At 32.8% G+C, this 13,921-nt stretch overlaps 1 protein-coding gene and 1 non-coding gene across 9 annotated transcripts in view; both read left to right on the plus strand.

Moving 5' to 3' along the window:
- Nucleotides 1-13,921, plus strand: part of Vps54 (VPS54 subunit of GARP complex) — an 89,007-nt gene that overhangs the window by 61,130 nt on the left and 13,956 nt on the right. For all 8 annotated transcript variants that reach the window (XR_009224937.1, XR_009224938.1, XM_058572702.1 and 5 more), the window contains 5 exons: nt 5,306-5,435; nt 6,071-6,252; nt 7,026-7,138; nt 10,754-10,811; nt 13,750-13,855. Coding sequence is in view for 6 of the 8 variants with exons in the window: in XM_058572702.1 (XP_058428685.1) it covers nt 5,306-5,435; nt 6,071-6,252; nt 7,026-7,138; nt 10,754-10,811; nt 13,750-13,855 (589 nt within the window). In the remaining 2 variants the exon portion in view is untranslated. The remainder of the gene's footprint in view (nt 1-5,305; nt 5,436-6,070; nt 6,253-7,025; nt 7,139-10,753; nt 10,812-13,749; nt 13,856-13,921) is intronic.
- LOC124080150 (U6 spliceosomal RNA) lies at nt 6,553-6,659 on the plus strand. The gene has a single exon (XR_006847605.1). It is a non-coding gene; the product is annotated as a U6 spliceosomal RNA (small nuclear RNA).

The following is a 13,921-nucleotide window of genomic DNA, read 5'->3' on the forward strand; positions in this document are numbered from 1 at the left end:
CATTTTACAGATTGCCCAATTGTTAATTTATCACATTGCCTTCTGTTTCCTTCCTTTTAAAAAAAATATTTTTTTCATAGTTGTAGACAGATAGAATGCCTTTATTTTATTTGTTTATTTTTACATGGTGCTGAGGATTGAACCCAGTACCTCAGCATGCTGGGCAAGCACGCTGCCACTGAGCTACAGCCCCAGCCCTGTCTCCCTCCTTTTTTCTTTCACTCCCCTCTCCCTGTCTCTCATGTTAATGTTTTTCTGAATCATTTGACAGGAGGTTGTAGGCATGATGCCCTGTTATCTCAGATATTACAGTATGTACTTCCAGAATACAAGAGTACTCTCTACATAATCATACTATACCAATTAAATATAAGAAAACAGTGATGAATTATTACCATATAATCCATAGACCACATTCAAAGCTCATGAGGTATTCCAGTAATTTCTGGTATCTAAAAGACAAAACAAAGCCAATAAAATTTTGTGGCCTAAGAGGTTTGAATTTAGATTTTGTTAGGAATAATAAGACTTTGTACTTTTGCTAATCTTTACATAATCAACCTGTGCTCTAGGAGTTTATGGAAGTCATAGTTACAGTATTAAGCCAACTATAACACCACTTCCTACCAAAACAACTCCTGAACTATGTGTAAATATATATATATTCATTTTTGGCTAATATTTTTATATTTATAAAAGGAAGGGTATAGCCTAAAATTGCTATTCAAAGAGAGATAAAAATGTAATAGGGAATTTTACTTAAATAGTAAACAATTTTATTTCTGTCATTTAACATTTCAGAGATAGGGGAGCCTCACTTGAAAAGGCAGCTTTCCTTCTGCAGCATGTAGCTTCCATTTGTGTCTAAGGCTATATTCTAGCTTTTTCCCTATCCCCTGCGATTGAGAATTGAACCTAAGGCCACATCGCCATCCCACCCCTATTTTTTTTTGTACCGGGGATTGAACTCAAGGGCACTTGACCACTGAGCCACATCCCCAGCCCTATTTTGTATTTTATTTAGAGACAGGATCTCACTGAGTTGCTTAGTGCCTCGCTTTTGCTGAGGCTGGTTTTGAACTCTAAAGTCTCCTTCCTCAGCCTCCAGAGCCACTGGGATTACTGGCTTGTGCCACCATGCTCATTCCCATCCCATTTTAAATTTTATTTTGAGACAAGTGAGTTTTGCTAAGTTTTCAGGAGGATCAAATTTGGGACCCACCTGCCTTAGCCTCCCAAGTAGCTGGGATTACAGATGTGCATCACTACTTCTGATGCTGTTTCAGCTTTTATCATCTCATCTACATCCCTAATAGCAAGAAGATAACAAAGAGTGGTACCCTCCTTTTTTCTTTTTTTAACTTTTTCATTGGAATATATGCAAAGATGAGAAAATGCAACAATTAATGTGTTCATCTCAAATAATTATCACAAAATTAAAACATTGATGTAATGACCACTCAGGTCAAGAAATAGAATATTCTCAACTCTTGGGGCTGGGGTTTTGGCTCAGTGGTAGAGTGCTTGCCTAGCACATGTGGGGTGCTGGGTTCGAGCCTCAGTACCATATAAAAATAAAATAAAGGTATTGTGTCTAACTACAACTAAAAACCAAAATATTGGGGGAAAAAAAGAATGTTCTCAACTCTTCAGAAAAATCCATTGACACACTATGCTCCTGCTTCAAAGAAACCTTTAATAAAATTATTGGCTTTTCTAATTTTTAAACTTTATATAAGTGGAAGGGAATCATATATATGATAGTCTTTTGTGTCTGTTTTTTTAATTCAACATTGTGTTTGTGATATTTGTCCTTTTTTTTTTTTTTTTTTGCTCTTTTTAAGAGCACAACCCCCAATTTGAACTTATTACTTTCACTTCCATCCTAGAGGCCAGAAGGTTATCACATAACTATATGTAGCTGGAAGGGAGGCTTGAGCTTGTTGTTGGGTCTTTAACTTGTTGACTGTTTGTCCTGCTTAAACTCTTTATTATTGCAGAAGAGAGAACGAATGCTAAAATATAAATAGCAGTCTGCCATAGTTGAATTTGAGGTTCTTTTAAACCAGATGTAGTCTCATAGTATTTATTCCCTCCCGCTTATCTTCATTGTGGCTTACCTTATACTTAGAACATTCTCTGGCTTTCTCCACTCATACGTTACCCCAGAACGAAAGATAGATTCTGTAGATAGTTTCTTCTATGTTCAACAGGCACATGAATGTCTGGGAACATTTGCCCCAGAGGGGCAAAGAATTAATTGAATATGTGTATACCTAACTAGTGTTTTCATACAAACTATTTCTGACAATTATTCAGTACTTTTGTAGTATAATATATGTATATGTATGTACGTAACTAGTGTTTTCATCAAAACTATTTGAATATATACACACACACACACACATTTTTTTTTGGTATGTGTGTGTGTGTGTGTGTGTGTGTACTGGGGATTGAACTCAGGAGCACTCAACCACTAACTAAGCCAGCCAGATTCCCAGCCCTATTTTTGTGTTTTATTTAGAGACAGGGTTTCACTGAGTTGCTTAGCACCTTGCCTTTGCTGAGGCTGGCTTTATGAACTCATAATCCTCCTTCCTCAGTCTCTGGAGCCACTGGGATTATGGGCATGTGTCACTGCGCCCACCTTATTTCTATTATTCAATACTTTTGTAGTATAAAATTGTAGTGGATGTAGAATGTGTAAACATGATGTCTGATATTTTAACTTTATTAGTAGATTTTCCTATATATGAATATAATTTTCAATTTTCTAAGTTTATTGCAGCGCAAACTAGGACACAGAAGAGTAAATACTCTTCCAGGCAGAAATAGGAAAGGAAAATTGTGGAAATGATTAGAGTTGTAGAGTTTTAAGTTTTTTTTTTAAATTAATGTAAAAATTTTTAAGTTTTCATTTTTAATTGTAATAAAAATGAAATTTACTATATTAATAATTTCTAAGTGTACAATTCAGTAGTGTTAAATATGTTCACATTGTGAAATCAATCTCCAAAACTTGAATTTCATCTTGTAGAACTGAAACTGTACGCAATAACAACTCTCCATTCTGTCTCTCCCCAGCCACTGGCGACCACCACTACTTTTTGTCTTTATGAATTTAAACATTGTAGTTCCTGCATAAAAGTAGAATCATACTGGTTTTTTGTAACCAGCTTATTTTATGTAGCATAATGTCCTGAGAGTTCATCCATGTGTCTTATATGTCAGAATTTCCTTCCTTTAAGGCTGAATAATATTCCATTATATGAATTTGCCACATTTTGTTTATTCATTCATATGTCAGCACTTTGTTTACTTCTACGTCTTAGGTATTTTGGATAGTTCTGCTATGAACTTGGGTGTGCAAATGTATGTTTGAGATCTTTTGGATATACATTTAGAAGTGGAAATCCTGCATTATGTTTGGATTTGTTTGTTGCTTTTTTCCAGTGATATGAAAGTTAGGCAATTAAACTTACAAAATAAAAAGAAATCTTTTGAAAAGCAAAATTATAGCTAATTAAAAAAAAAATTTAAAACTTTTCCTGGGGCTGGGGCTGTAGCTCAGTGGTAGAGTGCTTGCCTAGCATGTGTGAGACACTGGGTTGGATCCTCAGTACCACATTTTAAAAAATAAGTAAATAAAATAAAGGTATGCTGTCCATCTATAACTATTTAAAAAAAAAGTTTCCAGCTTTTTCTATTTGTCATCTTACTTTTAAAAGACTTTGTTTGTTAATATTTTTTTTTAAATTGTCAGTGGACTTTATTTTATTTATTTATATGCAGTGTGAGAATTGAACCCAGTGCCACAAACATGCTAGGCAAGAGCTGTACCGCTGAGCCACAACCCTTCTACCCCTGAGACACAACCCCAGCCCTCACTTGGTTTTATTTGCTGTTTTCCATTTATATCTTTGTGAATTGGTAGCATACAGCCAAGACTTCAAAATTCTTTAATCATTCTGTTTCATGGGCAAATTTTAGTAATCTTTACAGAACATGAAACTTTAATACTAAATTTGAGGTTTAAGTAGACATTTCTGAGGGACCTAGTATTGAAATACTACTAGACGGTTTATACAGAAATAAATGTTATAGTAGAGAAAGTATAGTCAATTAGATATGGACTAATTCTGGATCCCAGTCCTACTCTTTGTAACCAGTGACCTTAGATAAACTACTTAAGCTTTCTAAAATTCAGTGTTCTCATCTGTAAATAGATATCTACCTGCCTCAGAGTGAGGGAATTAAACAATACACTATTCCTGAGAATACTTTAAGAATATCAATCTGTTATTTTAAAGCATTAGTAAATGAACATAGTGATATTGAAAATTTGAAGGATAGTAAGTAATAACTTACCATAATACCTTAACCTAGTTCATATACATACATCAGAGCCTCTTTGAAAATTGTTGTAACTTAGAATGGGAGAAAAACAGTAAGACATTTTACTTGGCTCATGGTAAAAGTAAACTGAACTGTTAAAATGAAATCATTGGTCTTTATGTGTATATTCCTAGGGGAAAATGCTTAAAAACCTGATCATACATTTCCCTTCAAAATTGAAAAATATGTTTTACCTCTTATAAATTGTATTCCCTCCAAGTTCCTAGCAGTAAATTCAGTAATGCTCAGTCATTAAGTAAATACGAGTTAATATTAAGTAATTCATAATTTTGAATGAAAAGAGGGCCACTTGTCATGATATAACATTCCTTTCTTCTTCCTTCTGCTGTGTTATTCCTAAGTGCCTATGTACAACCCCTGTTCTGCAAAAACTACAGTCACAGCTACCACCTAGTACCTTAGCCAAACAAATTGTCTTGCTCTAATATGTGCAGATTTCCAATCAGGATATGAACTAAGTATTGAAAATACTACAAAAAAAATTATTGTAAGGCTTAGTTTAAATATATATTACACGTTGTATAATATATATGTATAATTAAATATATATTTAAATATATAATATATCTTATCATATATATTGTAATATATGTATAATATAGTTTACAACAATAAAATATATGACGTGATATATTTATAATATAATATATAATATACATATATTTAAATATATATTATCTGAGCATGATTAAAGATGTTCTATAATCATAAACTTCAAAGTTAAAATTTACTATTCAAGTTTTATTTTCTGAAGCATTGCTAAAATTGGATATATCACAAAATCTTCCTCAAATGTGAATTTTCAAGTGTTTATCCTTTTTTGTTGATTATATCACCTATGGAGAACTGTGTTAACAGTTTTACCTAAATCTCATTTTATCATTTTCAGGGTCAGTGAAGACATGAAATTAACTGACTTAGAGCTGGGGAAGCTGGCAAATAATATCCAAGAGTTATTGTATGGTGCCTCAGATATATGTCATGATCGAGCCGTCAAATTTCTCATGTCAAGAGCAAAGGTATTTTCATAATACTTTATATATTTTATATTTCTATGTAGGATAGTTAGGTTAGAGATCCAGAATTATGTCTTTGCTTATATCTGTATTTTCCCTGTAATGCATTTTATAATTTTAACAATAAAGTTAATGATATTGGTGTGTTGTAGTAAAGAAGTGCTAAGATGTAAAATAATTAAAGAAATAGGAAAAAGTATTTAAGTATTATTTTCAAATAAATAAAGGACTTACTATAAAATACAATACCTTAGTAATTAATATGAATGTAAGATGCTGTTTTATATATGCACGTGTATATATGTGGTCAAACAAAATTAAACTTCAGGATGGTGGAAAAATTTATACAATGATCTGAATTCATTTAAGTTACTGTATTAGTTACAAAGGAATCAATCAAATTCAAGACATCTTAAGCTTTTCATGTTCAGTTTTTAGATATGAAATATTGGGAAATTTCATTTAAAATGATAAGAAATTTTATTAATTACAAAAGTAATTAATATATAATTATATAATATATTATAGAAAAAGATAATTAATACTGAAATTTATTAAACTTAGTTGGTTTTATAGCTCACCCATATTTGGTTTTATATTAACTTCCATCGTGATTTTTGTTATTTTTTAAAATTTAGGATGGTTTTCTTGAGAAGTTAAATTCCACGGAATTCATTACACTTTCTAGATTAATGGAAACATTCATTTTAGAGACAGAACAGATCTGTGGAAGAAAAAGCATGTCATTACTTGGAGCACTTCAAAGCCAAGCTAATAAATTTGTAAATAGATTTCATGAAGAGAGAAAAACCAAGCTCAGGTATCATTACTGTGTAATTTTTTTCTTTGCAAAAACACAATGACATTTTAAAAATAAATTAATTGACTAGCCAAAATTTCTGCTTTTTTTTCAATTAAAGACAGATTATGGAGTTAAAATTTACCTTTTGACTTTTCAAAGTGGAGTTAGAATGCTTACTTATATAAAAGTGCCTATCTGGAAGATTGACTTTTTTCTTAACTCGAAGTTAAGTAAATTATGTTTCATCACTATTGGGTAGGCTAAGAGGTATAAAAGTATTGATACTGTTTATGAATGATTCCAATTAAAGTCTCCAGCACTTTTAAAATCTTTAAGTAGTCACTAAAATTGGAATGACACAGAGAAGATAAGCATGGCCCCTGTGCAAGGGTGACATGCGTATTCGTGAAGCACTCTATACATTTGTAGAAAATAACCTTATACAGATGGCGAGAGATGGACTACTCATTGGGAAGATATCAGAACAAGGCTTAATAGAAATCCTTGAAAAAGTAAGCCAACAAATAGAAAACAGCAGTTAAATTCAACAGAAGAAGAGTAATAGACTCTGTTGAAGATGATGATTCCTGGAACAATTCTAGTACAGAAATTAAGATATGTTTAAATGTTTACTTTGTTTATTGTCTTTATGCTTTTTTTAAAAAAATAAACTTGTTATGCAGAGTTAAACAAAAATCTTAGATATTCAGCTAAGCTCTACTTTCTTATCAACCAAGGAAGATGATATTGAAACATTATTAAAGTTTACTTTTCTTTCATCTTTTGAATAGCCTCCTCTTAGACAATGAGCGCTGGAAGCAAGCTGATGTTCCTGCAGAATTTCAGGATCTTGTTGATTCTATATCAGATGGAAAGATTGCTTTACCTGAAAAAAAATCAGGGGGTATGTGTTCTTCCACACACTTTCTTCCAATTTTTTATTATTTGTTTATTTTGTAAGAATGTTTAATGTTGCTTTAATTGAGAATACCTATTGAAAAACCTAGAACTAAAGCTTCCAATTAAGTATTTGACAGGAAAAGTATTTGTTTTAATTTATAATAACCATATGCTAGACCCTGGATGATGTGCTTTACATCCAGTGAACACTAATTAGCTTCCACTTTGTGTCATATGGAGCAAAGATAACAGTTATGATTCTATTTTAAAGACACTAAGTTTAATGAATAAAACCAAAAATATGTAACAATTGCATAACAAAAACCAAAATGTGAAGAACTATGGGAAAAGAAAAAAGAAGGACCAGAGAGATAGGAAGAAATTCATAAAAATAGAAGTAAAAAAATTAAAGGTTTAATTTAATTTTCTCATTGAACCCAGTGCCTCATGCATGGTAGGCAAGTGCTCTACCTCTGAGCCACAACCCCAGCCCCCACCTATATATTTCATTTTTAAGATTTCAACTTAGAAGTTATTCTATTTTCACAGTGTGACATTTCTTATTATTATGTAAACAATTGCATAACAAAACCCAAAATGTAAAGAACTATGAGAAAAGAAAAAAGAAGGACCAGAGAGATAGGAAAAAAATTGTCATTGATTATCAAATACCAGTTGGGTTTTAAAAGAAATAGATGGAATAATTAGGACATATGTTTGTTAAAATGGCGTCATCTGATAATGTAAATTGATTTTTTATGCATTCTGAAATTATGAACTTGAATACATTTAATGGAGAAGCCAATTGCATTATTTCAAATTTTTATGCATGTTTAATTAAAGTTTAGTGTTTTTACATAGCCATATTTTCAAATTCACATTTGCATAAAATACAACTTTGCTACAAGAGACTGAATAAAATACAGTTAGTGACCATTGATTTGACGTGTAGAAGAAAGTTTACAGTATCAATAATTGAGTGGAGTGATAGTGTCAGTGTGCAGTTCATTACTAAGGGAGGCTAGACAAATGTAGCCCACTTTATCAATAAAGTTTATTTGTGAAGGAAAAGTGGGTGATGAAGTGGTAGCTAGAGAGATTGAGAAATTAGATTGTTTCCTTAATCCACTCAAAGAGTTGAGAGAAGAGATTTTGTTTGTTTGTTTTGGGTCAGAGGAAGCTGAATTATATTTTCATGCCTAACAGAAATAAGAAGCAGCTAGAATTGAATCCAGAGTTCAAGAGAAAGCCTATCTCTTACCATTATGACATGAGGGAAGGGATTAAGGACTGGTTATAGATAGATTCATTCATATAGGACAGAGAGAAGAATAGAATCGAAGGAATTATGTAAATTTCTCTTAATATTTTAAATATGTAAATTTCTGTGACTGTTTTAAATGGGTAACTATGTCAGGTTGCAATTTTTAACTGATTATATGATACTAGCAAAACAAAGCCTTCATAACTTATCACTCATCTAGTCTTGCAAGCTGTATTTTATTGATAACCTATTATGTGAGGTGCCATGCCAGACAGCTAGGACTTGTTTTCTTTCTCTGAAAGCTCAGTCTTTGAAGTCTACTATTATACAAACAGAATGATTTTTTAAATTAAAATATTTTTTTAAATGTGGAATGATTGAATTAAATGTTTTCCTACAAAGTGAACTATTTTCAATCCCTCTTTGTAGGATTCTGGTAGTATGAGGTTTCTCTTAAATACTTTTCTTCTTCCTCAGCCTTTACCCTTTTATGAATAATATTTTAGTAGTTCTTATTAAGATAAAGATCCTGGGTTATTATTTATCCACCATATATTTATTGAATCATTAGGGTGCGGCTAGCATTGGGGAAATGAAGTTAGTGAATAGCAACTATACTGATTTTTTTTTTTTAATATTTACTTTTTAGTTGTAATTGGACACAATACCTTTATTTTATTTATTTATTTTTATGTGTTGCTGAAGATCGAACCCAGGGCCTCGCACGTGCTAGGCAAATGCTCTACTGCTGCCAAACACACACACACACCCATACACCCCGCCATTGAGTTTTTATTTGGTGCTAGACACCGTTCTAAGTACTTTACATGTATCACATCATTATCATTTACAGGTCCATGATCTAGATGCTGTTAATATCATCACCTAATAAATATGGAAACTGAGGCAAAAGGGCTTAGGTAACTTAGAGTTACATAGCTAGGAGGTAGTAGAGTAGGATTCATATTCAGGTATACTGACTGACATTTGGGTTCTTGCTCTTACCTACATCACTGTGTTCCTTCTTTGTAATATAGAGAGCTGGTTCCGAAACAGTCCTTACTCTAAAAAAATTTATAATCCAAAGGACATAATGAATTGTGTGTAGAAATTTTACCACAATGGATTTCTTTTCATGAAAGAAAAGAGGTAGTAGACTTTTTTGTCCAATAGTTCAAAGGGACTTGAATCTTAGGGAAGAAATGATTTGACTGTAGCAGTTAATTCATTTGTCTGATCAAGGATGATAATCCAGTCTCCTGTTCTTTTCACCACAAAATGCTGAATTTTGTTACATAATAATAAGAAATGTCATACTATGAAAACAGAATAACTTCTAAGTTGAAATCTTAAAAATGAAATATATAGGTGGGGGCTAGGGTTGTGGCTCAGAGGTAGAGCACTTGCCTACCATGCATGAGGCACTGGGTTCAATCCTCAGGACCACATAAAAATAAAGATATTGTTATAACTAAAAATAAATATTTTAAAAAAATAAAATTAAATAAATAAATATATAGGTGGGTACAGTGGTGCATACCTACAATCCCAGTGGTTCAGGAGGCTGAGGCAAGAGGATCTCAAGTATGAGACCTGCCTCAGCAACTTAGTGAGACACTGTCTCAAAATTTAAAAAGACTGGGGATGTAGCTCAGTGCTAAAGTGATCCTGGGTTCAATTAGTACCAGAAAGGAAAGGAAAGGAAAAAAAAGATAAAATACAGAAAATACATAATCTGTCCATTAAATTTAGAAATTAACTCATATTTTATGTATGTATGTATGTATGTTGTAGTTGGACACAATATTTTATTTATTTATTTTTAATAAATGCTGAGGATCGAGAACCCAGGGCTTCACGTGCCAGGGCACATGCTAGGCGAGTGCTCTGCTGCTGAACCACAACCCCAGCCTAACTAACTCATATTCTAATAATGATAACGACAGTAATAAAGACAGCAAGTCAAAAAGCTAGTTCTGCCTTTCCAAACTAATAATAATTTTGTTTTAAGTACCATGTGCCAGGCCTAGAGGGTTGGCAGTTTATAATCTTTAACAACAATCATTAGCAGCAATCCTGAAGTATTTCATGGATACAGATTGAGTCTCAGAGAAGTTATTGACTTAAGGTAATTGATAATTGGTAATACCCAGACTAAAATCAAATCTAACTCCAAACCCAAAGTACTTTATTTACTCTACCAAATTGCTTCTGAAGAAGTAGATATTTGTTTCCAGAAATGAGATAGTTTCAGGCCTGAAAACAGAATTATTGTTTTTAGTGGTTTTCTCCAGTATTTTGTTTCACCATATACATACCCCTTCTTGTTTATTTGATTTCCTCTTTTACCTACAGAAGAAAGAAAACCAGCTGAAGTTCTCATTGTTGAGGGACAACAGTATGCTGTTGTTGGGTGAGTAGTATATTTGTCTTTATTAGTTGAGTCGATTATTTGAAATATAAGTCTTCTATTTTCCTCTTGAAGTGAATAAGGAATTTTGGATTAACAATTTTAAATCCTAATGAAGTATTTAAAGGAAATTTTATGGATTCCTTTTTATTTTCTGTATTCTATGTGTGCTTTATCACTGGGTTAATAAAAGAGGCCTTGATTTTTCTCATGTAATAAGAAATGTAGACAGCCATGAATGATGTAGTGGCTCTTTGAATTTATTACCATCATAGGTTCTTGCCATCTTCTTTTCTTATGCTTTCTTAGTCTGTAGTATAGCATGAAGTAGTTTAAATCATGGCTTCTGGAGCCTTCAAAATGTTAAAACTGGTAATGCTGTAAATCATTTAGCACAGTTCTTTTTGTTTTGGTTTGGTTTTAATACCAGGGATTGAACCCAAGGGCGCTTAACCACTGAGCTACATCCCCAGCTTTTGTTTATATTTTATTTTGAGACAGGGTCTTGCTGAGTTGCTTAGGGTTTCGTTAAGTTGCCGAGCCTGGTTTTGAACTTGTGATTTCTTCTGCATCAGACTCCTGAGCCATTGGGATTACAGTTATGTGCCACCATGTGTGACCCATTTTAGCACAGTTCTAATATATTGGTGGTTGTTTTTCATAATTCCAGTTGTTAGATCTTTTACTTTTTTATTAATAAACATCTCTAATTCAAGGTAACAAAGAAATATACAAATTCCAGCATTATGTTTGGCATGACAGGCCTTTTTAAAATTGGTAATTAAATATTATCTTCTTACCCATTTAAAAAATTTTTATATTCTTTTTATTTATTTTTTTAGTTGTAGATGGACCCAATATCTTTATTTTTTTATTATTATTTTTTTATATGGTGCTGAGGATGGAAACCAGGGTCTCACACCTGCGAGGCAAGTGTTGTACCACTAACCTACAGCCCCAGCCCTATTTTCATATTCTTTAATAGCACTTTATAGTTTTAAGTATTTTCATATATCTGATCTCATTTGATCTTTATCATCACTTAGTGAAATAGACATGTCAGAGATTGTTGTTTCCTTTCTGAGTTACAAGAATTGAAGCTTAGAAGGTTAAGTGATTAACAAGGTGGCCCAAATAAAGTCAGAATTAGAATTTAGATCTAACTCCCAATATCTAGACCATCATTCACTTTCCTTCTTTGCTTCTTGTCACCAAGAGTTTTCTGAAATAGCTGCCCTTTCCGGGAAGAAAGGACCTCTATGAGCCTTATCATGGAACTTACTATAGTATAGTTAAATTATTCCTTTATGTGTATGTCTCCTTGGTAAGACTGAATTCTGCAAAGGTAGGCGATCATGTCTTACCGTTATTATTTTTCTTGGCACTATAGTAAGCTCTCAAAAAGCATGTACAGAGTTAATATGGGTTTGTTTGTTTTTTAATCCATATTTCAATCTCTAAAAATACACAAATTCCAAACTAAAGCCTCATTTCCTTTATCCTCAGGAGTCCTTCCTTGTTTCCAATAGAGCTAAGCTTTGTTCAACCCTCTGTAATCTCATCTCTTTTCTCTCCTTTAACTTTCCTCCTTTATCTGGTTGCACTTCATGTGCTTGATGGAAATGGTCCCTCTCTCTGGCTCTGACTTTTCAGGCAGAGTGTATTGCCAAAAAACTGAACTACCTGAATAAAGGTGGGTTATTATGTTTTCTGGGAGAAGATTATGAAAAATGTGCAGTGAACTCATGCCAAATAGAGCAGGCTCTAGTTAAGCTATATAGAGCCTAGGTGCTATCTTTTTTTCTGTGCAGTACTGGGAATTGAAACCAGGGCCCCATACATTCTAGGCAAGTGCTCTACCACTGAGCTACATTCAAAGCTTTTTTTCATTTCTTATTTTGAGATGGAGTCTCTCAGAGTTGCCCCAGCTTGCCTTAAACTTCTGCCTCAGCCCCTCAAGAGACTGGGATTACTGGTGTGCTCTACCATCCCAGTTTAAATGTTATCTTTCTTGATTCAGTGGTTCCTGATATGCTTTACTGAGTACAGCCCCAGCCCTAGATTCTTTGTACTTTTATAAAGTATTATTTTATGTGGATTTTTCATTTCTGAGCATTTCGGTGAACTTAGATATTCTATAATAAATGGTTCTTTTTCTCTTAATTTTAGTCTCATTTAATCTTCCAGTAGTGTGTCTTTTTAGCTTGTTCTATAATGAGCTGGTAATTTTTCATTTTTGGAGAATCTTTTGACCTATGAATAAACTTCTTACGTAATATGTTCCTTAGATGCTGTTATGGCTTCTTTTTCATTTTCATCTCACTAAGAAACTCTGGACTAGGTTCCCTTCATCAATTCAGTACTTATGATTGAAACCTGCTACACAATTAATCAGAAATGCTGGCTAGTCTTTTTGTCGTTGTTTTGGAATTGGCCAAAGAATAGAATACTTCCCTTATTGAAGAGACTTTCTTAATAAGAATGCCATAAACCAAGTACTATGCTTACAGTACAAAATCTGACAAGCCACTTATTCTCAGTGTCATGTAAGTACTGATTCTGTAATTACACAAATCCTTAAATCTTCCACTCTAAGTGCTTCTTTTGGTCTACATTAGACCAGAACCTGTTGCACTTTTAGGCGAAACACATAATTTAGCAGTTATCAAAATCAACATATCAGGCTGGGGATGTGACTCAAGCTTGCCTGGCATGCGTGCGGCCCGGGTTCGATCCTCAGCACCACATACAAAACAAAGATGTTGTGTCCGCCGAAAGCTAAAAAATAAATATTAAAAAATTCTCATTCTCTCTCTTTAAAAAAAAAATAGCATATCCTCAGAGATGCATCAAACTAATAAGTAATTTGATTTTTTTATATGCCAAATCAGTTTAAATTTTTTTGTTTTGATTGCCTTTGGGACATTTTCTTTTCTTATAGAACTGTATTGCTGTTAATAAGAATTATCCTTGAATATTGCCAGTGTGTGGATAACATCCCATCTGTTACTACTGACATGCTTACTCGTCTGTCAGATTTGTTGAAGGTGTGTATGATTTTACCTTTTTATGGAAATATACTTAAAAGAATTAACCCATTAGGATATAACTAA

Source organism: Marmota monax, unplaced genomic scaffold (genome assembly GCF_021218885.2).
Source record: "Marmota monax isolate L192 unplaced genomic scaffold, Marmota_monax_Labrador192_F-V1.1 WCK01_AAM20220418_F8-fsc00015, whole genome shotgun sequence".
NCBI classification, from domain to species: Eukaryota; Metazoa; Chordata; class Mammalia; order Rodentia; family Sciuridae; genus Marmota; species Marmota monax.